We start from the raw sequence: 24,475 nt of genomic DNA on the forward strand, positions 1-24,475 counted from the left end.
TGAACTTCCGGTTCAGGCCGGCATCTGTGGGCGGGTCTTCCGGTGGTCAGGTGTAACATTCGGATCCGGGACGGGGAGGTGAGAGCCGGAGGAAGGCTAAGGAGAACTGGCAGTGATACCGGGTACTACGGCCTGACCGTGACTGGAGAAGGCCGGCTACACCCGAGGAAGGAGGCTGACAGTAGGGGAGGTTTAGCCTGAAGAATGAGGCTGACTGTAGGGGAGGCTATACCTACAGAAGGAGGCTGACAGTAGGGGAGGCTACACCTGAAGAAGGAGGCTGACAGTAGAGGGGGCTACACCTGAAGGAGGCTGACAGTAGGGGAGGCTATACCTGAAGAAGGAGGCTGACAGTAGGGGAGGCTACACCTGAAGAAGGAGGCTGACAGTAGAGGGGGCTACACCTGAAGAAGGAGGCTGACAGTAGGGGAGGCTACACCTGAAGAAGGAGGCTGACAGTAGGGGAGGCTGCACCTGAAGAAGGAGGCTGACAGTAGGGGAGGCTGCACCTGAAGAAGGAGGCTGACTGTAGAGGGGGCTACACCTGAAGAAGGAGGCTGACAGTAGGGGAGGCTGCACCTGAAGAAGGAGGCTGACTGTAGAGGGGGCTACACCTGAAGAAGGAGGCTGACAGTAGGGGAGGCTGCACCTGAAGAAGGAGGCTGACTGTAGAGGGGGCTACACCTGAAGAAGGAGGCTGACAGTAGGGGAGGCTACACCTGAAGAAGGAGGCTGACAGTAGGGGAGGCTACACCTGAAGAAGGAGGCTGACAGTAGAGGGGGCTTCATCTGAAGAAGGAGGCTGACTGTAGGGGAGGCTATACCTGAAGAAGGAGGCTACACCTGAAGAAGGAGGCTGACTGTAGGGGAGGCTACACCTGAAGAAGGAGGCTGACAGTAGGGGAGGCTACACCTGAAGAAGGAGGCTGACAGTAGGGGAGGCTACACCTGAAGAAGGAGGCTGACAGTAGGGGAGGCTACACCTGAAGAAGGAGGCTGACTGTAGGGGAGGCTACACCTGAAGAAGGAGGCTGACAGTAGGGGAGGCTACACCTGAAGAAGGAGGCTGACTGTAGAGGGGGCTTCATCTGAAGAAGGAGGCTGACTGTAGGGGAGGCTACACCTGAAGAAGGAGGCTGACTGTAGGGGAGGCTACACCTGAAGAAGGAGGCTGACTGTAGGGGAGGCTACACCTGAAGAAGGAGGCTGACTGTAGGGGAGGCTACACCTGAAGAAGGAGGCTGACAGTAGGGGAGGCTACACCTGAAGAAGGAGGCTGACTGTAGAGGGGGCTTCATCTGAAGAAGGAGGCTGACTGTAGGGGAGGCTACACCTGAAGAAGGAGGCTGACAGTAGGGGAGGCTACACCTGAAGAAGGAGGCTGACAGTAGGGGAGGCTACACCTGAAGAAGGAGGCTGACAGTAGGGGAGGCTACACCTGAAGAAGGAGGCTGACTGTAGGGGAGGCTACACCTGAAGAAGGAGGCTGACTGTAGGGGAGGCTACACCTGAAGAAGGAGGCTGACTCCTAATTTAAATTTGTTATTAATCAGGCATTATACCTGGATAATTATGGTGAATATTTAGGCCACTCCCCTTTGATAATGGCCACACCCCCTCTACAGTATGAGTATGTGTTGGGCGGACCTTCTTATTAGATGTCTCACGAGGTTCATCCAGCGGTTTTGTTCAGACCGAAATTGGCCGCAGTGAAATTGTTATAACGGAGGCCGCGGGGCGGTGACCAGAAGACACCTCCCACCTGTCACTGACCGATCCTGGGCTCCGGTGCAACTCCCTGTTCTTTGGCTCTTCAAACAGACGCCAGGGAGCAATGAAGCCTGTGATTGGGCCTCAGCGGTCACATGGGTTATGCAGCATGTGATTAACCAAGGCCTAATCACAGGCCTTATCAGTCTGAAGAGCCGCAGGGAGCCCAGGAGAGGTGAGTGACCCTGGATTTTGTGTTTGATCTTCCCCGGGGCGTCTGAGGAGACCCCACAGTATAAGAGCAGTTCCATTTTGGCTGGTCCGTCTAAATGAAAACAATGGGCGAGAAGTTCCTGGTCCTGAGCCAAGGTCTGCCCCTCCAACCTAGAATTGGGCCCCATGGCACTAGTCAGTGAGGACCGTTTGCACTCTCAGCTCGTTTTGGTGGCTCTGCATTGCAGTACTATTAGCGCTGTGCTCGGTGTCCAGGGGCCGTGGAGCAGAGTAGGGCGGTCAATGGAAGGGGTTAGCCATGAATACCCCTGGTCTGTCCTACTGAGCTGCAGCCTGTCCGCAGGGGCAGAGAGGTTCCCCCATGTGTGCAGTTGGAGGGGCCGCTCAGGTCGGGCCCGCTATTCTCCAGGCTTGTGCTCTGCATCCACTGTAATACTTGTTGACAATATTCTTTACAATGGCTGAGCGTGGCCTGGGATGGACTGGGCAGTATCGGGGTGGGAACCTGTGTCTTCATGTCCTCAGGCCCCAGAATTGGCCATACTGGGATCTTGGTGCCGATTTCAGACTTAGAATTCCATCAGGATCCTCTTGTACTTTTTGGATTCCATGGGTAACTGTGAGGAGCAGCCAGAAGTGCAGGAGCTCTGAGGGAAGGGCTTGTCCCTATGTGGAGTTTCGCAACGTGCTGGAAAGCATGGAGCACTTCTGGCGTCATTGCCCCTTTAGGACAGAGTTGTACATCAGGGTGGGCCGGTCTTTCTAGATCACTAGATGAATGAGCCCCGTCCAGATTGTCGCACTTCTGAGTGTCTCCTGATACTGCAACAACACCTGATGTCTGTGTGAACTCTGACCAAGCAAGTTCCTCAGTTATAGAAGTTGAAGAGGAGAACGCAGAGGATGGCGGTGTCTAGTAGTCCACCTTAACCCTTACCTAACATTGTCAAGCTTCACTTAGCACTTACTGGGTTTAGCTTTTAAGCCTTGGTTAAAGGGATGTTCTACTGTGGTGTAAGCACTTAGGGGGGCTGAAAATAACAAGCCTTGTACCCTGTGTTTGAGGCAGAAGGTGGCCCTAGTACAGGATAAGTAATGTATGTACACAGTGACTGCACCAGCAGAATAGTGAGCGCAGCTCTGGAGTATAATACAGGATAAGTAATGTAATGTATGTACACAGTGACTGCACCAGCAGAATAGTGAGCGCAGCTCTGGAGTATAATACAGGATAAGTAATGTAATGTATGTACACAGTGACTGCACCAGCAGAATAGTGAGCGCAGCTCTGGAGTATAATACAGGATAAGTAATGTAATGTATGTACACAGTGACTGCACCAGCAGAATAGTGAGCGCAGCTCTGGAGTATAATACAGGATAAGTAATGTAATGTATGTACACAGTGACTGCACCAGCAGAATAGTGAGCGCAGCTCTGGAGTATAATACAGGATAAGTAATGTAATGTATGTACACAGTGACTGCACCAGCAGAATAGTGAGCGCAGCTCTGGAGTATAATACAGGATAAATAATGTAATGTATGTACACAGTGACTGCACCAGCAGAATAGTGAGCGCAGCTCTGGAGTATAATACAGGATAAGTAATGTAATGTATGTACACAGTGACTGCACCAGCAGAATAGTGAGCGCAGCTCTGGAGTATAATACAGGATAAGTAATGTAATGTATGTACACAGTGACTGTACCAGTAGAATAGTGAGCGCAGCTCTGGAGTATAATACAGGATAAGTAATGTAATGTATGTACACAGTGACTGCACCAGCAGAATAGTGAGCGCAGCTCTGGAGTATAATACAGGATAAGTAATGTAATGTATGTACACAGTGACTGCACCAGCAGAATAGTGAGCGCAGCTCTGGAGTATAATACAGGATAAGTAATGTAATGTATGTACACAGTGACTGTACCAGTAGAATAGTGAGCGCAGCTCTGGAGTATAATACAGGATAAGTAATGTAATGTATGTACACAGTGACTGCACCAGCAGAATAGTGAGCGCAGCTCTGGAGTATAATACAGGATAAGTAATGTAACGTATGTACACAGTGACTGTACCGGCAGAATAGTGAGTGCAGCTCTGGAGTATAATACATGATAAGTAATGTAATGTATGTACACAGTGACTGCACCAGCAGAATAGTGAGCGCAGCTCTGGAGTATAATACAGGATAAGTAATGTATGTACACAGTGACTGCACCAGCAGAATAGTGAGCGCAGCTCTGGAGTATAATACAGGATAAGTAATGTAATGTATGTACACAGTGACTGCACCAGCAGAATAGTGAGTGCAGCTCTGGAGTATAATACAGGATAAGTAATGTAATGTATGTACACAGTGACTGCACCAGCAGAATAGTGAGCGCAGCTCTGGAGTATAATACAGGATAAGTAATGTATGTACACAGTGACTGCACCAGCAGAATAGTGAGCGCAGCTCTGGAGTATAATACAGGATAAGTAATGTATGTACACAGTGACTGCACCAGCAGAATAGTGAGCGCAGCTCTGGAGTATAATACAGGATAAGTAATGTAATGTGTGTACACAGTGACTGCACCAGCAGAATAGTGAGCGCAGCTCTGGAGTATAATACAGGATAAGTAATGTAATGTGTGTACACAGTGACTGCACCAGCAGAATAGTGAGCGCAGCTCTGGAGTATAATACAGGATATGTAATGTATGTACACAGTGACTGCACCAGCAGAATAGTGAGCGCAGCTCTGGAGTATAATACAGGATAAGTAATGTATGTACACAGTGACTGTACCAGCAGAATAGTGAGCGCAGCTCTGGAGTATATTATTGTATGTTGTGGTGACTTGTTATATGCAGTGCTCTGTGGGTCGTATGCAGAGTGTCGTATGTTGTGCGGTGTAACATACGATGTGTCGGGTGACGTGTGCGGTGTAATGTGTGTTTCGGGTGATGTGTGTCAGGTGACGTGCGATGTGTTGAGTGACGTGTCTGTGTTGACTCCCCTCTCGGCCTTGTCCAGTGTTCTCATTAATCAGATTATCAGATTTGCGTTCCTCCGTCTATCGCCGCTTTGTTTCTGCTCTTGTTTCCGGTGCTGGTGGTGATTTTCCCGAGTTTCACGTCTTTCTATCACTCAGGTGGTTGTTTGGTGTTGTGGGGGTTAGAGGATGGGGGGTGCCCTGCCCGGCTGAGGCTTCTGCTGACCCTGCAGATCTGTCCCTCACAGACTTAATCCTTAGGGATTGTCAGGCTTTAGTAAGTCTCTCTCACCTGTCACGTCTGTGCTGGAGCCGGGAGAAGAAGAATCATCAGGAGATTTCCCCCAAAAGACTCCCCATAACCCCATAAGAGGAGCGAGGAAGACCCCTCTGTGGGGTCTAAAGGACCTGTTATTGGTGTCTGTCACCCTGCAGTGGACTGAAGGATTGTAGAGACTGGAGACCTGATTTGACCCCAAGCCTATGAGGATTACAGACGTCATTTGAATGGAGCGTCACTGCTGCGGTCTTGGGGTTCATAGCGAGCAGCCTGTCTGAAATACCCCGACTGGTTTCACTGGCACTCTAGGGGGCAGCACTGGACTTTTTCTCAACAAGATATTGATCTGTGACCAGAATGTTGGCAAATCAGTCAGCCGTCTGCTTGTTCTCTGGGGTGTGCGCTACCTTGTTTGCGCTGGCCTTGGTGTACTATCTGTACTGGTGAGTGACGTCGCCTGTGTGTGTAGTGATCGGCAGCAACATCTTAGTCCTCGTCACCCTCAGCCTGTCCTCAGTAACCTCCGTTGTCCTACTTGGGAAGGGTCCACACCCTGTCCTCAGCAGTCAGTGCTCTGCCCCATCTTGTTGTCCCTTGAAGGCACTCGCTGTGACAAGTGACTCACGCTGTATGATCCGCGGCTTTGGTGGATTATTCAGTGGTCAATACCGGAAGATCCTCAGTTGTTCCTATTGGATCTATATGGTCCAGGATGGATATTGTTAGAGGGTTATATGAGAGGATAGTCTACTACACCCCTGGTGTGTCAGGCAGGGCCACTGTCGTAGAGGAGTATATGAGAGGATAGTCTTCTCCATCCCTGGTGTGTCAGGCAGGGCCATTGTCGTAGAGGAGTATATGAGAGGATAGTCTTCTCCACCCCTGGTGTGTCAGGCAGGGCCACTGTCGTAGAGGAGTATATGAGAGGATAGTCTTCTCCACCCCTGGTGTGTCAGGCAGGGCCACTGTCGTAGAGGAGTATATGAGAGGATAGTCTTCTCCATCCCTGGTGTGTCAGGCAGGGCCATTGTCGTAGAGGAGTATATGAGAGGATAGTCTTCTCCATCCCTGGTGTGTCAGGCAGGGCCATTGTCGTAGAGGAGTATATGAGAGGATAGTCTTCTCCATCCCCGATGTGTCAGGCAGGGCCATTGTCATAGAGGAGTATAGGAGAGGATAGTCTTCTCCATCCCCGGTGTGTTAGGCAGGACCATTGTCATAGAGGGGTATATGAGAGGATAGTCTTCTCCATCCCTGGTGTGTCAGGCAGGGCCATTGTCGTAGAGGAGTATATGAGAGGATAGTCTTCTCCATCCCCGATGTGTCAGGCAGAGCCGTTGTGACTGATTCTGTGCTCACGTTGTAGGTATCCCCAGACAATGCTAATGGAGATCTCAGAGCTGACTTCAGCATTCTGCAGGAGAAATACACAGTACATGCAGATGAGGGAGAAATAAATTTTAGGTATATGACGGCCAGTAATTGGGGGCTATTCTCTTAATTGATTACGCATGTCTGTTTCCACCTCATTGTGGACTGTTTTTAGGAATAAGATGGATATCTGGGAGGATGGGTTTGAGGATTTAAAGGGATTCCATCATCGGGAAAACTCATTTTTAACTAAGCATATATTTGCATAGCCTTTAGAAAGGTTATTCCACACATACCTTTAATTTGGTAATCCTCTCATCCATTTTTGTATTAGCCTGCTTTTATTGATATGCTAATTAGCCACCTCATCACACCGGAAGTTCAGTGAGCACTGTGTGATGTGTGTACACAGGGGCAGGCGATAGCAGGGAGGTTGCGGCTGTTGCTGATGACGACTCATCAGCCTCCCTGCTCTCACCTCCCCCTGTGCACACACATCACACAGTGCTCAGTGAACTTCCGGTGTGCCAAGGTGGCTAATTAGCATATCAATAAAAGCGGCTAATTCACAAACGGATGAAAGGATTAACAAATTAAAGGGGTATTCCCAAGTCTCCCAGTCACCAACTAGCAGGCTGTAAACTGTGTTCTCTTTCTGGTTTGCTCCGTAAATTGGTAGGCGGGGTTTCACTTGCTGTCTCGCATGTAAAGCCAGCAGTGAGTCGCTTCTATGCCTCTGGCCGTGCATACCTGCGTGCTCCCTTTTCACCGAAATTCAATTAGCAGACTCATAACTGAAAGAGCAGGGAGATAAACAGTTCAGAAATACAAGCTGCTCCGAGCACTCAGCTCCCCCTCCCCTCCTGAGAGCAGGGAGTCGCTTTTCCCGGGTGGAGAGATCAGATCATCCCCAGGTCTTTGGTTATGGAAACGCAGTGTAAACAATGAAGTGAATAAATTAAGATTGCGGCCAAACAAAGCAGTTTTGATAAAGCAATGTATTTAAGAAAAGTCTTGAATCCACATAAACTAGCAGTAAAGATAGGATCCTTGAGATGGGACAACCCCTTTAAAGGTATGTCTGGAATAGCCTTTCTAAAGGCTATGCAAATATATATGCTTACTTACAAATGAGTTTTCCCAACGATAAAATCCCTTTAAGAGCCCCGGTCATAGTGGGTTGCATTCACACTCCCTTTTCCTCTCGTTTTTGTTTTTTGGCAGGACGGTGGCTTTGAGTGAGGGTCCGTGTAAGCGGCACTGAATGCTGGCTCCAGAATGGGGATTTGGGGGTTCCTTAAGACTCAGTTTGTGGTTCACCTGTTGATTGGCTTTGTCTTTGTGGTCAGCGGCCTCATCATCAATTTCCTGCAGCTATGTACTCTCCCCCTATGGGGTTACAACAAGCAGCTGTACCGCAGGATCAACTGCCGCATGTCCTACTCACTGTGGAGCCGTAAGTAGCCTTTACTTGTGCGGGGTCCTTCTATGTCTTTTCTGGTCGCTTTGACACGCTTCTTCTTCCAGAGCTGGTGATGCTTCTAGAGTGGTGGTCTGGCACACAATGCACCCTTTACAGTGACCATGAAACTGTGTCGCACTTTGGGAAGGAGCACGTCATCATCATCCTTAACCACAACTTTGAGATTGACTTCCTGTGTGGTTGGACCATGTGTGAACGTTTCGGAGTCTTAGGAGTAAGTACAGTGACGATACGACTTTCCGATCTCATTGTGATCCATGGCTCATTACACAAGGCAGCGCAATTGTAGCTCGGCCTAAGCTGTACAATGTCGCGCCATGCAGGTGTTTTTTTTGTTTGTTTTTTCTCTGTATCACAATTTCAGCAAATTTCGCTTTATGGCATAGGGCAGTGATGGTGATCCTTTTGAAGACCGAGTGCCAAAACTGCAAACCAAAACTCACTAATTTATCACAAAGTGCCCACACGGCAATTTAACCTTAAAGGGGCTCTATCAGCAAAATCATGCTGATAGAGCCCCACATATGCGTGCATAGCCTTTAAAAAGGCTATTCAGGCACTGTAAAAGTTAAATTAAACTACCCCCCCCCCCCCCGTTTTAAAATAATAACTTAAAAAAGAATGTTCTCTACTTACGGAACGTGCACCCTGGGCGGGCATTCAGGGTGCGCCGTCTTCTTCTTCCCCGCCTCTTCTTCCTCCGATGTCTTCGGGTCCCGTCCTCCTCCGGCGCTTGCTCGCGGACACTGCTTAAAAAAAAAAAAAAAAAAGTATTTTTTTTTTATCAGTGTCCGCGAGCAAGCGCCGGAGGAGGACGGGACCCGAAGACGTCAGAGGAAGAAGAGGCGGGGAAGAAGACGGCGCACCCTGAATGCCCGCCCAGCGTGCACGATCTGTAAGTAGAGAACATTCTTTGTTAAGTTATTATTTTAAAACGGGGGGGTAGTTTAATATAACATTTACGGTGCCTGAATAGCCTTTTTAAAGGCTATGCACGCATATGTGGGGCTCTATCAGCATGATTTTGCTGATAGAGCCCCTTTAATGCTTTGCGTATGCACAATTACGGACTCATAAAATACGGTTGTGTTAATGTTTTTTTTTTGTTTGTTTTTTTTTACCAAACTTTCAATTATATAAACAACTTTGTGCTGCTTTTGTTATCATTTTGAACAATTAATGTGCACTATTTACATCGCACAGATCTGTTTTATCGTGACCGTGCAGTGTTATTATGAGCTGTACTAATATCACATATCTGCTATAGAACAAATACTGTGTGATATGAATAGTGAAGAGCCCCCATACAGTATAATCTGCTCTACAGTGACCCCCACACAGTCCAATCTGCTTCACAGTGACCTCCACATAGTATAATCTGCTCTATAGTGGCCTCCCACAGTACAATCTGCTTCACAGTGGCCCCCACACAGTACAATCTGCTCCTTAGTGGCCCCCACACAGTACAATCTGCTTCACAGTGGCCCCCACACAGTACAATCTGCACGTTAGTGGCCCCCACACAGTACAATCTGCTTCACAGTGGCCCCTACACAGTATAATCTGTTCCACAAATCGGTGCCCACAGAGAGGTCTCTTAGTGCCACCTCTGGCACTCATGCCATAGGTTCGCCATCACTGGCTTAGGTTGTCTGAAAAGTCTCCATTCTCTGCTCTTATCATGTCTTTCCTTCTTACTCTCTCCTTCACCTCAACAAGAGCTCAAAGGTTCTCGCTAAGAAGGAGCTGTTGATGGTGCCGCTGATCGGCTGGACGTGGTACTTCCTGGAAATTGTCTTCTGTAAACGCAAATGGGAAGAAGATCGGGACACTGTCATCCAAGGCCTGCAGAACTTGCGGGACTACCCGGAGTACATGTGGGTGAGTACAGGCCCCTGTACCATGGAGGTGTCCTTACTACCGGTGACGGCATGGGTCTTAGGCCTCTCATAGTTCTCTGCTTTGAGCTTACTGCACTGGTTTTAGATGACATTTCCTTTATGATTTTGACCTGACATTCTCTCTGTGGTTGAAGTCCGACGCAGTGACTGGTTATCTGGAGCGGTGTGTTATTGCGCCGTGTCTCACGTTATCTATGGGGACCTTGGCCTCTTCCCTCCTCACTGACGGTTCGTATGATGTGACCTTTCTCCTCATCCTCACAGCTTCTCTTTTCTCCCCCTCTCTTAGTTCTTGCTGTACTGTGAAGGGACAAGATTCACCGAAACAAAGCATAAGATCAGCATGGAAGTGGCCGATAAAAAGGGGCTGGCTCAGCTGAAACATCATCTCCTTCCACGCACCAAAGGCTTTACGACCGCGGTCCAATGTCTCCGCGGGACAGGTGATTGTCACCTCCTACTTCATGTAGTCATCCTATAAGTGTGATCCTACAGCTTCAGGCCATCAGATACATAGACCTATATGTCTGTATATATTGCCCCATGGATGGGGTCAGTCCCTCACGGTCCCTGGTCCATGCAGTGCACAATCCTTAATCTCCTTGATTTATGGTTAATACAGACCTGGCAGATGTTTAGCTATGTCTGTCTGTAATGCTGGTAGGTATTAGTCCATAAGAAACCGTACGCTGCAGGTGGGGACATGGATACATGTATACCAGTATGTTCTTTAGGAACTGGAAGTGTCCTCTTATGTCTCCCTGTAGTCACTGCTGTGTATGATGTGACCCTGAATTTCCGTGGAAACAAGAATCCATCTTTACTGGGGATTTTGTATGGGAAGAAATATGAAGCGGACATGTGTGTGAGGTGAGCGAAGCTGGGCCGCCTCCCGCTGTTATCTGATGGCGCCTTCGCTCCCATTCATCATTGTCTCTGCTCTTCTGTCCTGTCAGGCGTTTTCCCTTGGAGGAGATCCCAGTAGATGAGCGGGAGGCTGCAGCCTGGCTACACAAGCTCTACCAGGAGAAGGTAATCTACTGAGGGGGAGGGGGAATATTCAATGCAACTTGTCCTTTAATATTGAGTGGGTGCAGGCGTTATGTCCTAGGGGTGTGTTCATGCCTATAGGTTTTGTTTTTCAGGATGCTTTACAGGAGCAGTACATCCAGGAGGGCACCTTCCCTGGTACTCAGATCATCCCCTCCCGTCGGCCATGGACCCTGCTGAACTTCCTGTTCTGGGCCACACTTCTGCTCTCTCCGCTCATCTCATTTGCTATTGGCATTTTTGCCAGCGGTTCTCCCTTGCTCATTCTGTCGTTCATGGGCTTCATGTGGATAGGTACGGTAGTCCTAGTTCTCCGTGGTTGGTTCCTTCTCTTGAGTGGTTTCTCTTCTTCTCCTGACCTTGTTCTTGTGTTTTTTTTTTCGCCGTAGCTTCCTTTGCTGTACGACGCCTGATCGGTGTGACGGAGATCGAGCGAGGCTCCAGTTATGGTAACAGTGCTGTGAAGAAGACAGAGTAGCTGCAGGCGGCATGATTCGGAGGCAGTCTGGACTTTATCTTGCTTTCTATTTCGTACTAACATGAACTGAGGGGGAGGACCTACCTTTTGGGACTGGCACCAAGAGCCAGTAGGAATCTGCCATTTCATAGGCGCAAGAAAAGCTGCGCACTGCTTGCCCTGTGACACCAGTGGCTCTGCCCTCCGCTCCCCTCTTCTGAACACACTGGGTCCCCGTTACGTCAGCCCCGCACCCCATGCTTCTCTTGCTCCTTCTCTCCACCACCTTCTACTTCGGGACCATTCTCTATAGTATTATTGGCTGTTCTTCGCGCTCTGCCCATATCCTCTCGCTGCCCGCTAGGAAGTTTGAGCTTTTTGACCTTCACCTCTCGACAATCCCAGCAAAAACTGATGCCTCGCCACTGGACTGAAGATAAACTGAGCCGACCCCAGTGTGAGGCGTCTTGTGTGACATTATCTCCCACCATACGCATCCTGGCTCCTTCTCATGGAGCGCAGCGGCTCCAGGGCCTGTGTGCACATCCCTACACCACACATTGCTCTGCAGGCTCTGTACACAGCAGCTACTGTGAATGTATTGTTCTGTTCCTGCACACATCACTCCATTACTTTCATTGGACTCAGGTTATGGTCCTGAAGACGAGGATCCTGTGTACCTCACCCCCCCCCCAGCCCACTCACCTGACTACATTGCTCTTCCTTCTTTTCTGGGGGCATTATGTTTCCAGATTTCAGTACGTTCTTTGAGGGGCCCGTGTCATATCACATGGCTGCCTCTACCAGGGATTAGCGGTTTAGACCTTAACATGTCAGTAGCATGTAACGGACCAGACAAAGGCAGCTTCACATAATATCTTGTATGAGTTTGTCAGACGTATCGTCGTCCCATAGGGAGGAGGTACTAATCGTAGGGCTAATCCTGTGTGCGTAAATTTCTGTCCACGGAGAACACAGCAGTGACCTGAGAGGTGTAGTACGTCTCCACGCGCCTGCTGCCTGCTCTTCAGTGTCCACACACAGAAGACTTAACATCTGTGTGTCATACGTGTGAACACTGTAGTAAAGCTTCCATGTTGCTGCCTGTCTGATCGCCCCTTCCCTCCCTGTAAAGAAAAAGCTAGGAGTAAATAAAGAGATGAAACCTGCGCTGATCTCTCGGCATGAATCCTTTCTGGATGTGCTGGGGATGTTTGTCAGTTCTGTGGGGTGAGTGGGTGTGCGGTGACTGTTGGGCCCTGTAGTTAAATGTGGGCGATGGGTGGCCCAGTGTCATGTGCAGGAAATACTGACTATATCCAGTCATAATCCCGCAGCAGCTCGTGTGGTGTATGTTTATATAATGTGTGACCTGATGGATAGTCAGTATGGAAGCGATAGTGCAATTGCTGGGATGTCAAGCTTCAAGAAGGTTGGTGCGATTAAGAGATACATGGTGGGAAATCCAACCCCTCGATCTTACAATCTATCAATGCAATTGTAATGGAATCACTTCTGTAGCCAAGAGGAGGAGCGTGTCGTGTCACAAATGTAAATAATTTCATTATAAAAAGTGGAGGTTTTTGTTGGGAGGTATTGGGACTCTATATTATTAAACAAGAGTCCTGAGGAGACCCAGGAGTTAATTGCACAGATTATATACACAGTGCAGTCACATTAACGTGACCACCTGTCAAAATCCAGAATAACACCTTTGACAGAGCGGACCGCTGCGAGACGTGCAGGAAGAGAGGGGATGTTGTGGTGATGATCACTGGGATGCTGAGCCATGCCGACTCCAGTGCCGTGGCCAGCTGCGCTAGGTTACGTGGTTGAGCATCCATGGCGCAAACAATCGAGGTGGTCCCACAGATTCTCAATTGGGTTCAAGTCCGGGGAATTGGCTGGCCAAGGGAGTACGGTAAACTCATCCTGGTGCTCCTACAACCACGCATGTACACTGCGAGCTTTATGACACGTGGCATTGTCCTGCTGGTAGATGCCATCATCCTGAGGAAAAACAATTCACATGTAGGGGTGAACATGGTCCGCAAGGATAGATGCATACTTGTGTTGATCCATCGTGCCTTCCGCAATGATGAGTGCACCCAGATGACTGATGACACGTGCCTTCTGCCATTGGCTATTTAATGTTGACGCCAAAAGTAGGCGCTGGTCACATTAATATGACTGGACTGTGTATAATTCTACTTCACATATGACGCGCACGTCACTCCGGTATATAGCAGGTAATAACGGTGTATAACACAGGACATGAAATCAAAAAACATACAAAAACTGGAATGGTGAAAAATCCCAAGAAGGTAATAAAAGGAGAGGTAAAATATAGAGTAAAATAACACTTAACCCCTTCCTGACATCCAGGTCTTTAAAGATGGTTCCCTGTCGTCCTCAACAGCGGCACAATGTGGGGTATTTCTGCCCCTGTGTGCTGGTAGGACAGGCGGATATTTAATTAGCCAATCAAATGCGTGGCAGGCCCTATAAGAGGGCACAAGAACCTCCCCTCTGCGTGTTTTTTTCTGTCCTGTGTGGACAGAGGACAGGTGGGAGGACTTGTGTCCTCTTTGAGAAGCTCAGCAGGATCACTCACCTCCTGAGCGGTTGTTTTCTTCTTGTCACCTTCTGTGCCCTGCGGGGAGAAGGTGCTTGTTAGCCATGTGTGGCTACCCCCCTCTATCCCCCCTGCCCCCCCTCTCCTCCGCTTCCCCTGCTCCTTGTGACTTACCTGACATTTTGGTGAGAGTCCGGGGACTCCGCATGCCGCCTCTGGTGGCCGCGTGGACTGCCGGCGGGTGGAACCACACTGTTGTGTATCCTGTTCCCCGCCGGCCGCTGTAAGCGCGCATTTCCGGTTTCGCCGGAAGTATCATAGCGCCATGGCAACGGCCTGGCGCTGGCGGCCGCTCACTCAGGGAAGATTCAGGCCTTATTAAAGGCCGGAAAAGACGGGGAGATGTGGGGGTAAGTGCCCGTGTTAAGGGCCTCTTGGTGGGGGGGAATGTATATCTTTGCAGACCCCTGATTACAGGGTTAGTTGTCTGGGCAGGTTGCCTCACCTGCTTTGATTGTGGCTCCGCCCACTTCCAGCCGGCCAGAATTAAGAGGCTGGCTGGCCTGGTGTCAGAGACCTTCCTGCAGTATCTGCTGAAGGCGTGCGATTGTGGTGTTCATTGATCTTGAACTCTTTTCCAGTTTGCAAACTTTATTGGGAACCGGCTGTGATGGCCGAGTGGTTAAGGTTTTGGACTCGAAATCCAATGGGGTCTCCCCGCACAGGTTCAGATCCTGTTCACAGCGCCAGCCCAGCTAGCTCAGTCGGTAGAGCATGAGACTCTTAATCTCAAGGTCGTGGGTTCGGGTCGCACGTTGGGCGCCAAGTCACCTCTCTGTCCGGTCTACAGGACCTGGTAAGATTTACCCTTTTTTTAAAAGCTGGTATGATGTCATGGTGACAGTGTTGCATGGTCTATTATCTCTCTCTGTAGGATATGTCATCCTCTACTACCCCTCCTGGGGATGGTAGGAGGAAAACCTCTTCCAAGAGGAAACATCTTTCCTGCTTCGATTGCGACACACCGCTCCCTGATGGTAGGTAGCGGCTTGAAAGGTTGTGCCCTGCGGGGTACTACTGGTCCTATAACTTGCCTATTTTCAGGCTATGAGTGGGCCCGTTGTCGCGGGTGCAGAGGTCCTCCACCTGTGGAGCCCTCTCCCAGAGATATGATGGCATGGGTCAAGGAGATGGTGAGGTTGGGCATCGCTTGGGTAAATAGTTTTTCCCTTGCTTGTACTCTCCTTTTTGTTTTGCAGGATGATTCCCTCAAAGGGATCCATTGCACCTTGTCTCAGCTCACCAGGAGACCATGCTCTGAGCTCCGTTCCTCGTCTCTCCCCCCCCCCCTTGTAACACCTGCGGGTGGCAGAGGATGATTCCTCCGAGGACGACTCAGTTATTCCAGCAGAACTGCGTTCCATTATGAACAAACGGGCAGGCTGCTGAAGTCCATCCGGTCTACAGTGGGCCGAGATGTTGACGGGGAAGCCTCCACGTCTGCCTCTGGGGGACATATTGCCTTCCATGCGGACGCCACGCTGACCGACCTTATGGCGCAGCAGTGGAAACAGCCAGAGAAAGGACATTCGCTTTCCAGGATCTTCAAGAGTTTGTTTCCTATTAACACTACCCAGTGGGATTCCTGGGGGCCTCCCCCGAAGGTGGATTTGGCCGTAGCAAAGCTGTCCCGCAGAACCCTGGTGCCCTTGGAAGATGGTTCAAATCTTCAGGACCCTCTGGATCGTAGGGCGGACTCCGTTCTGAAGAAGGTCTACTCAGCTTCCTCCGCGCAAGCCTCTGTGGCCATAGCCTCCTCTATGGTTGGTGACTTTTTGCGCAACCGCTTAGCCGCCTTGGAGCGGGATATAGACTTGGGCGTAGACAGAGATGAGATTCTGGCCTCTATGAAAAGAGTTCATAGGGCTGCAGATTATTTGGCGGAATCCTCCTGCCATCAATTAAAAATCTCCGCCAAATCTATGGCGTTGTCTACTGCGGCCCGTAGACCCCTTTGGCTAAAGCCTTGGCGGGCAGATTTTGCGTCTAAAGCAGCACTCTGTGCTCTCCCCTTTGAGCCGGGAAGGGTGTCTGGCCAAAGCTTAGATGCCATTATGGAGGGATTAGCTGAAGGTAGGGGAAGGTCCCTACCTCAAGCATCCAGGGGCAGACGTGCTCCCTCTAGAGGCAGAGGTTCTTCCTCTAATTATAGACGCCCTTCCCAACAACGGCGTTTTAGATATCGCCCTAGGGGAGCTGGTCGTGGCGCTTCCAAGGAGGACACCAAGAGGAAGCCTGAGTTTTGACGTGGGGCAGCTCCCTGTGGCCCCCCTTCCTGGGAGGACGTCTTTCCTCCTTTTCCAGAGCATGGTTCACCCATATCCAAGACCCATGGGTGTTGAAGATCATACAACACGGGTATCACATCGACTTTCATCTTCCACCTCCAGATCGGTTCGTTTCCACCCAAACTCTTCCACCTTCTCAGCAGGCCAGTCTAGAAGCCTTGGTTGCCGAATATGTTACCAAGGGCGCCCTGGAGAAGGTACCAGCCTCAGACCTCGGTCTGGGAGTCTACTCCCCCGTCTTTCTGGTCCCCAAGTTCACCGGGGGCTGGAGGATGATAATAGATCTGAGGTACCTCAATCGGTTTATCAGGAAGAGGTCATTTCGAATGGAAACCGTGGATTCCGTGGCTGTGTTTCTTCAGCCAGGAGAGGTGATGGTTAACCTCGATTTGAAGGACGCCTATCTACATGTCCCCATTGCTCATTTCCACAGGAAGTTCCTCAGGATTGCCGTCGCTATGGCCGGCCACAGGGAGCACTATCAATTCACAGCTCTGCCATTCGGCACATCCGCCCCACTGGTATTCACCAAGGTGATTTCTCCGGTCGCCGCGGCCCTCAGACTTCAGGGTCTTTTCATCGTCCCTTATCTAGACGACTGGCTACTGAAAGCTCAGTCTCCTGCTGCCCTCCTCCAGCAGCTCAACCTTGCCATCAACTTCCTACAGGAGTTAGGATTATCAATTGGGAGAAGTCCGAAATCGTTCCATCCACCTGAAGAAAATTCCTCGGATTTATAGTGGATTCAGAAGCGATGCAGATCTTCCTCTCCAGTCCAAGGAAGGAAAGAATCCAAGCCAGTGCACGATTCCTATTGCGCACTCGGCAGGTAACCATCCGGACCGCCATGAGAGTCCTGGGCCTGATGTCATCCTCGGCCAGGGCGGTGCCTTGGACTTTATGGCATTTGCGTCCCCTGCAGATGGAAGTGTTGAGAACCTGGAACAGGTCTCCACGGGGATTGCACAAGAAGATCTGCCTTTCTCCCGCTACCCGTCTTTCCCTCAGATGGTGGATACACCTGAAAGACGGAAGGTCCACGGTCCCGACAGTGTGGACCCTGTTGACAACAGATGCATCCCAGTGGGGATGGGGAGCCCATTGTCAAGACAAAACTGTACAAGGATGATGGAGATGTCCGGAGCTGGGGTCATCCAATCTCAAGGAACTCAGAGCAGTGTACCTGGCCCTAGTACACTTTGCCCCAGAATTGAAAGGCAAGTCTGTCAAAAACCGGTCAGACAATATGACGGTGGTAGTCTATATAAACAAACAAGGGGGCACCAGGTCACCAACCTTGCTGAGAGAGACGAATCTCATATTTGCCTAGGCGGAGAAGAATCTGGTCCAGTTATCCGCTGTTCACATAAAGGGCTCCCTGAACATAGTAGCGGATCAGCTGAGTCAGGGTATTACCGTATCAGGAGAATGGTCTCTCAATCCAGACGTATTTCAACAGATCGTCCAGAGATGGGGTCTCCCGGAGGTCGATCTTATGGCTACCCGACTCAACGCCAAGGTGGGGACCTTCTGCTCTCTGTACCAGGAGGACAATCCCTTGGCGGTGGATGCCCTGTCCATCCCATGGAGGTTCAGGCTGTTTTACATATTCCCTCCAATTCCAATCATACCGAAGGTATTGATAAAAATAAGACAGGACCAAGCCTCGGGAATAGCCATAATCCCGTTCTGGCCAAAAAGGGCTTGGTTTGCTCAGCTCATACAAATGAGTCAGGGCATATATTGGAGGCTTCCCCCACTCCCAGACCTGGTAACCCAAGGAGAGCTGAGATGCCAGGATCTGAGGAGACTCAACCTGACAGCCTGGAGGTTGACCAGTCCCTATTGAGAAATAGAGGACTGTCACAAGCCGTCTTGAAGACCCTATCCAGCGCCAGAGCAGATTCGACTAACAGGAACTACCGTCGAATAGGTAACATCTTTAATGCCTGGTGTCTGCAGCATCAAGTGGACTCCACCGATCCCCCTACGGAGGCGATCCTGGACTTCCTTCAAGACGGACTAGACAGAGGTCTTGCTGCGGCCACACTCAAGGTACACGTAGCGGCCCTGTCCGCCTATCTGGGGAGGCGTTTGTCTCAGGATCCTTTAGTGAGCACCTTTATTAAAGGGGCAACTAGGCTGAGACCGGTGGTAAACACCCCTGTCCACCAATGGGACCTTATTCCGGTCCTGAACGCCCTATGTGGCCAGCCATTTGAACCTCTGGAAGAGGTCTCCCTCAAGTCGCTAACCGGCAAAATGGCGCTGCTATTGGCAGTCACACCTGCCAAACGCGTTAGTGAACTACAAGCTTTGTCCTCTGAGGAGCCATATACCACCTTTTTCTCTGACCATGTACAGCTTAGGTTCCTCCCTGGGTTTCGTCCCAAGGTGCCATCTGCTGTAAACAGGAACCAACTGATTTCCCTTCCAGTATTTTTTCCGTTCCCTTCTTCTGCTGAAGAAGAAAGATGGCACAAGCTGGATGTGGTTAGATGCCTGCAGATCTACTTGCAGCGCACTCGCCCCTTTAGGTGGACTGAAAACCTGTTGGTCAGCTACACGGGGAAAAACAAGGGCGCCAAAGCCGCCAAAGCTACAATATCCCAGCCCAAGGGCTGTCGGCTCCATCTTTCCTTCATGCCCATTCAACCAGGGCAGTGTCCACTTCTCGGGGAAAGAAGTGCTTTGTCTGTGGACCAAATATATGCAGCTGCCTCTTGGGCATCTGAATCCACCTTCATTCGGCATTACCGCCTGAAGGACCAAGTGGCAGATTCCACTGCCTTTGCCCAGACCAGTTTAAGATCGGTCATGGGTTTGTCCCACCCATCTCGGGGACCTGCTTGCTATATCCCCACATTGTGCCGCTGTTGAGGACGACAGGGAACGAGTGATTATGAAGATAATCTTGTTTCCCTTAGTCCTAACAGCGGCACAAGATTTCCCACCCTGGGAATCATATCTTATGTATAAAACTGTATATAAATGTAATGGAGGTACTTTTGTATTTACACGCAGAGGGGAGGTTCTTGTGCCCTCTTATAGGGCCTGCCACGCATTTGATTGGCTAATTAAATATCCGCCTGTCCTACCAGCACACAGGGGCAGAAATACCCCACATTGTGCCGCTGTTAGGACTAAGGGAAACAAGATTATCTTCATAATCACTCGTTCTCACTTAAGAACTGAGTGGGCACCATAGCTGCAAGGCCCCACTGGCATTGCCCAAGGTCAGAGACCACCCCAATCCTGGACAAGTAACTTCTTGGATGCCGTGGTCAGATGTAACCACTTTCGTTGGTGTATGTTGCAAGTGAATGGCCCTCCTTTGGTAAGATTGTGGGAGCCATTTGGTTGTCATGACAGGTTGGAGTCCTCTGAAGGCTTCCCAGGCGTTTCAGTGTCAGGTTTGTATTGTACTGTGTGTCCCAAGTAACTCCTTTAAACCATTCCTCAAGCAGGATTTAATAGAAATCTAGGCATTTTACCAATACTAATTACAATACTAATTACTAAAGCAAAACCTCTCTAAAATTGATACAACTACAATGGCGCTGAACCCCAATATATTACTAGTACTACAGAGTGAACATTCTAAAAACAGAACCCCAAAGAAAGTGACACAACTGTGTAAAAAAAACTAAAAAAATATCCAGCTTTCCATCACATTGCACACAACCTAAGGCTGGGAGTACAAAAACATAAAGGGCTTCTCCTGGTTCTCTCATTCATGGTCTATGTCTAAAGGAGAACCCTACGGAAAAAAAATCTTTAGTAACCTCATAGGGATTGCACTCATGACAGAAGCCTCCACTGCAAAAAAAATCACATTTTCTTGCCAAAATTTCCATTTCCAGAGGCAGCAGACTAAAGGGTTAATATCTCTCTGCATACGTCTAGACAAATCAATGAGCTAACCGCAGGAGAGAACACCCCACGTCTGGATGGGGCCATTAAAATAAGGTGACACAACTCCTGGAAATGGAAATTTTAGTAAGCAAATTTTCTCTTTCCTGTTTGTCCATGACAGTGTACTGATGACATGACTGATGCGATGTAAGCAGAATTTGCTCCAGGAACTGTTCTACATAAATGTATCTATCGGATTCATTTATAATAATCCTGAACATCTTTGTCATCCAGAACAGTTTGTACCTCTATCTTTCCCATCCTCACTGCATTACTTGGGATTCACATGACAGCTAAGTCCTCAGACCTTTATCAGAGAATCTGAGATGTGGGCCCCGGTCACCTCCACCTAGTTTGACCATTGTGCTATTTTCAAGATGAATATACTCCTCGAATCCTTCGGATACACAGGGATTTCTCATCCTTGCTTACTAAATTCATTTAAACCAATAAAACACTGAGAATTCCCAAATCCTTGTTATGTCGCCCCTAGCTCTTGGGGGAGAGGGTTTACCCAACATTTATTCCTACTTCCAAGGGTTCACTTCTCTAGGATGGTGGACTGGCATCATCATGAACACATTAAGCTCTGGTTTTCAGTGGAAACCTCCTTCCATCTAACCCCCTTCACAGCTTTAGCCTTGCTTGATAAATTCCCTTGGTGGGTACAGACGCAACTTTCTATTGCCCCTACCCTAACTGCTGTGACCAAACTCTTAAAGACCTCCAACCTAGCTCCAAACCCTTTGCGCTTCTCTCCCATACAAGGTAACCTCAATTTCCATCACAGCTTGGATGATCCTATTTTTAGGAGATGGTACAGAGAGGATTTTTCAAGGGCTTTGCACTTTCTCAGTGGGTCACCATAGACTTTGCATGAATCTCTGGTCTACTCCCATGAGCCCTGTCCCTTATGGACATGGAAGGCAGCCCAGTTGACACATTACTTGAGATCTCTACCATCCTCTGACTGATCACTGCCTTCGATACCCTTGGCTCAGTCTCTACCCTGTTTAGACATATCCTTTCCACAGTTACGGCCATTTTGGGGTTCCCTCACCCACCCCAAACTGTCCTGTTTTAGAATTGGAAACTAGATGTTGATATCTGCATCAATGAACAACAAATGAGGCCTTGCCAGGTCCTGGCATGATTGAATATGAATCCATGTTGGCCCTACCCTGAATGATATTGACTGGTGTGGGGGTGTCTGCCTGACCCATTGTCCCCTTACCATATCCCCTCCCCCATGTCTTTTCCCCTCACCTCTGTCCCTTTTGCGTCATCTGCTTCTTGCCTTTCTGCATTGAGTTCTTTTTCCATAAGAATCTCACCTTTCTAGAATCGGCCAAGAGACAGCCCCAGACTGCCATGGTGGACATTGTAACTTTATCAAGTTTGATTTTGCAGTTATCTTCAGACCTGGGTCTAAAATGTGAAGGCTAATGCCTTGTCTCAGAGTTCTTGCTCCTCCGAAGCCCATGATCCTGCACTGATCTTCTCGGATCATGAACCGATCTTGTCATTTCTTCTGTATCTTCTGAGATTGGGGAGAATGAGCATTGACCCCTGAAAATGCCCCCAATTTAGATTCAGATTGTTGAATGAATTACACCATTTACTTTTGTGTGGTCATCCAGGAATTTCTGGAACTAAAAGATTAGTTTCTTGTCTTTACCAATGGTCATTGGTGTTTTGTGGTATCAAATCCCAGGTCTCTGCCTGAGATACTTGTGCTCAGGCTGAGATTCCTCGGGTCTGTCCTTTGGGTGAGCTTCGACCATTACCAGTCATTCTAAGGCCATGGACCCATCTGTGGATGTATTTCATTACTGATCATTTTATTTCAGTAAGATGTGCCAGATTAACCCACCCAATAAACCCCCAGCCCCTTTTCAAGTAGAAGGGAAACTGGAATTTGAGGTTCAGAGAATCCTTGATTTGATTGTACCTAGAGCGGTTCCATATACTGACCATTTGTGCTGGACTATTCTATATAGGACCTTTGGTCAGCTTATTTCCTGATTTAGGCTCTGATATTACCTCTCAGACTGAATTTTGGCTTGAGCGTTCACTGTCCTGATTCATCTGCCTGGTTCTGATCTGACTTGTAAGTTTATTGTGCGTTCTGGTTTGACTTCAGTTTGTGCACTGTTTATTTCTTGTACCTGTTTCTGTCGTGATACATTGGAGCACAAGCCCATCTGGCTCCGCGGCTGGCGCTGGTGAAGGCATTTGGGTGTCTGAGATCTAACTCTCAGAATTTAGTAGAAAGTGAAATAGGAGTGGGCACCACTAATTATATATGAGTCAATATTATGGGGGTCATCTCCTGTATGCAGGGATGAATTTATATGCATAGAAAGAAAAACACATGCATACATGAAAGGAGGTGCTCAACCAAAATGATATAAGAAACTATAACTATATATATATATATATATATATATATATATATATATCACAAAAACAGCAAATAAGAACCTTGGAGAGATTTGGCTTTTCGAGGCTTTCCTTATGGCGGTTAGAGCAGTCTACTCTCTCCCCACGGCTATTAGACTTTCTAATACTTCCTTCCCATCTTTCCCCAACTGCAATGGGACCTGCAAGCGCTGTCTCCTATCCCCACTTATCTTTACATCTTGCTTTGAGCCCCTGGCATCCAAATTTAGTTCTAACCCAGATATTGCGTGGTGGCAGTTCGAGATTAGCCTTTTTGTCGATGAAGTTCTCCTCACCCTCACCAAACCACATACCACTCTGCCGAAACTTCTGACCACTCTGTGAGACTATGGCTCTCTCCAGTTATAAAGTCAACCCCACCAAAATGGAGGCTCTGCCTCTAAACATCCCTTCAACAATTACCCCATTTTAATTATAACTTTCGCTGGAGAGACTGCTCTATTCAGCACCTGGGGATCCAATTGTCTTCCTCCTATGCCTCTTTATGCTCGGCCAATTACCGAGTATAAAAGTTATATTTCAGACCTCTTTCCAGATTTCAGTGAACATATGATGAGTAGGTCTGACCATCCCTATACAGTGATCTCTCAACTTGGAGAAAGGAAAAAGTTTCTAGTTCAAGGAATCAGTCATCATAAAGGGATCCTATCACTCAGACACAATCTTTTCTTAGTAACACATCGGAATAGCCTTAAGAAAGGCTATTCCTCTCCTACCTTTTGTCATCTTCTCCATGCCGCCGTTTGCCTACAATCCTGGTTCTTGTCTGTATGCAAATTAGCTCTCTTGCAGCACTGGGGGCGGGCCCCAGCGCTCAGACAGCACTGGGGGTGTCCCCATGTTGCGAGAGAGCTCTCTCCAGTGCCGCCTCCATCTTCTTCAGCAGTATCATCTTCAGCCTCTACTTCCGGCTATGGCTTGTAACTTCTAGGCCTCAGGCCTTGGGCAGAACAGACTGCGCATGCCCACAGGCCACGAGAAAATGGCCGCTTGCAAAGTATTGTAAGCGGCCATTTTCTCGTGGCCTGTGGGCATACACAGTCTGCTCTGCCCAAGGTCCGAGGCCTAGAAGTTACAAGCCACAGCCAGAAGAAGAGGCTGAAGATGACCCTCCTGAAGAAGATGGAGGCGGAGCTGGAGTTCTCTCGCAGCACTGGGGACGCCCCTAGTGCTGTCTGAGTGCTGGGGCCCGCCCCCAGTGCTGTGAGAGAGTCAATTTGCATACCGACAAGATCCGGGATTGTAGGCGAACGGCGGCGCGGAGAAGATGACGAAAGGTAGGAGACAAATAGCTTTTCTTAAGGCTATTTTGACGCGTTACTAAGAAAAAATTGTGTCTGAATGATAGGATCCCTTTAACCACAGAAACCTCTGTGAAAAGCTGGGGTCGCTCATCTGTAAACTTCTTGGGTGCAAAGAATATGGGACGAATTAGACAGACTCAGACAAGTATATAGTGGTCTATTATGTGAACAAGCAAAGAAAACCCATAGCAAGTTACTGATGACAAAATTCAAGATTTTGGCATTGGCAGAATCTGCCCTGCTGGACTCGAGAGCTCTGCATATAAAATGCTCTCTGAATACCAGAGCGAATCTTCTGAGCTGGAGAACACTCAGACTGTCGGAGTGGGAACTAAATCCCAAATATTTTCATCTACAGAGGGTGGGGAATGATAGTCTTGACGGCAACCAGGAATAAGGAGA

General features: G+C 48.9%; 1 protein-coding gene and 1 non-coding gene across 3 annotated transcripts; both read left to right on the forward strand.

The window, feature by feature from the left end:
* Positions 1–12,643, forward strand: AGPAT3 (1-acylglycerol-3-phosphate O-acyltransferase 3). Of its 2 annotated transcripts, none has more exons than XM_075263403.1 (9): positions 1–78; positions 7,802–8,033; positions 8,105–8,274; positions 9,780–9,941; positions 10,251–10,404; positions 10,729–10,831; positions 10,918–10,993; positions 11,107–11,305; positions 11,401–12,643. In XM_075263403.1, the coding sequence occupies exons 2-9, from the start codon at positions 7,856–7,858 to the stop codon at positions 11,487–11,489; spliced, it is 1,131 nt and encodes a 376-aa protein (XP_075119504.1). In that variant the 5' UTR covers positions 1–78; positions 7,802–7,855; the 3' UTR covers positions 11,490–12,643. The 2 variants fall into 2 exon arrangements, with proteins under 2 accessions (XP_075119504.1, XP_075119503.1); XM_075263402.1 differs by lacking the exon at positions 1–78 and adding an exon at positions 5,107–5,649.
* A 2,064-nt stretch (positions 12,644–14,707) lies between these two features.
* Positions 14,708–14,789, forward strand: TRNAS-CGA (transfer RNA serine (anticodon CGA)). The gene has a single exon. It is a non-coding gene; the product is annotated as a tRNA-Ser (tRNA).
* Positions 14,790–24,475: the final 9,686 nt, after the last annotated feature.

This window comes from Leptodactylus fuscus, chromosome 2 (genome assembly GCF_031893055.1).
Source record: "Leptodactylus fuscus isolate aLepFus1 chromosome 2, aLepFus1.hap2, whole genome shotgun sequence".
Taxonomy (NCBI): Eukaryota; Metazoa; Chordata; class Amphibia; order Anura; family Leptodactylidae; genus Leptodactylus; species Leptodactylus fuscus.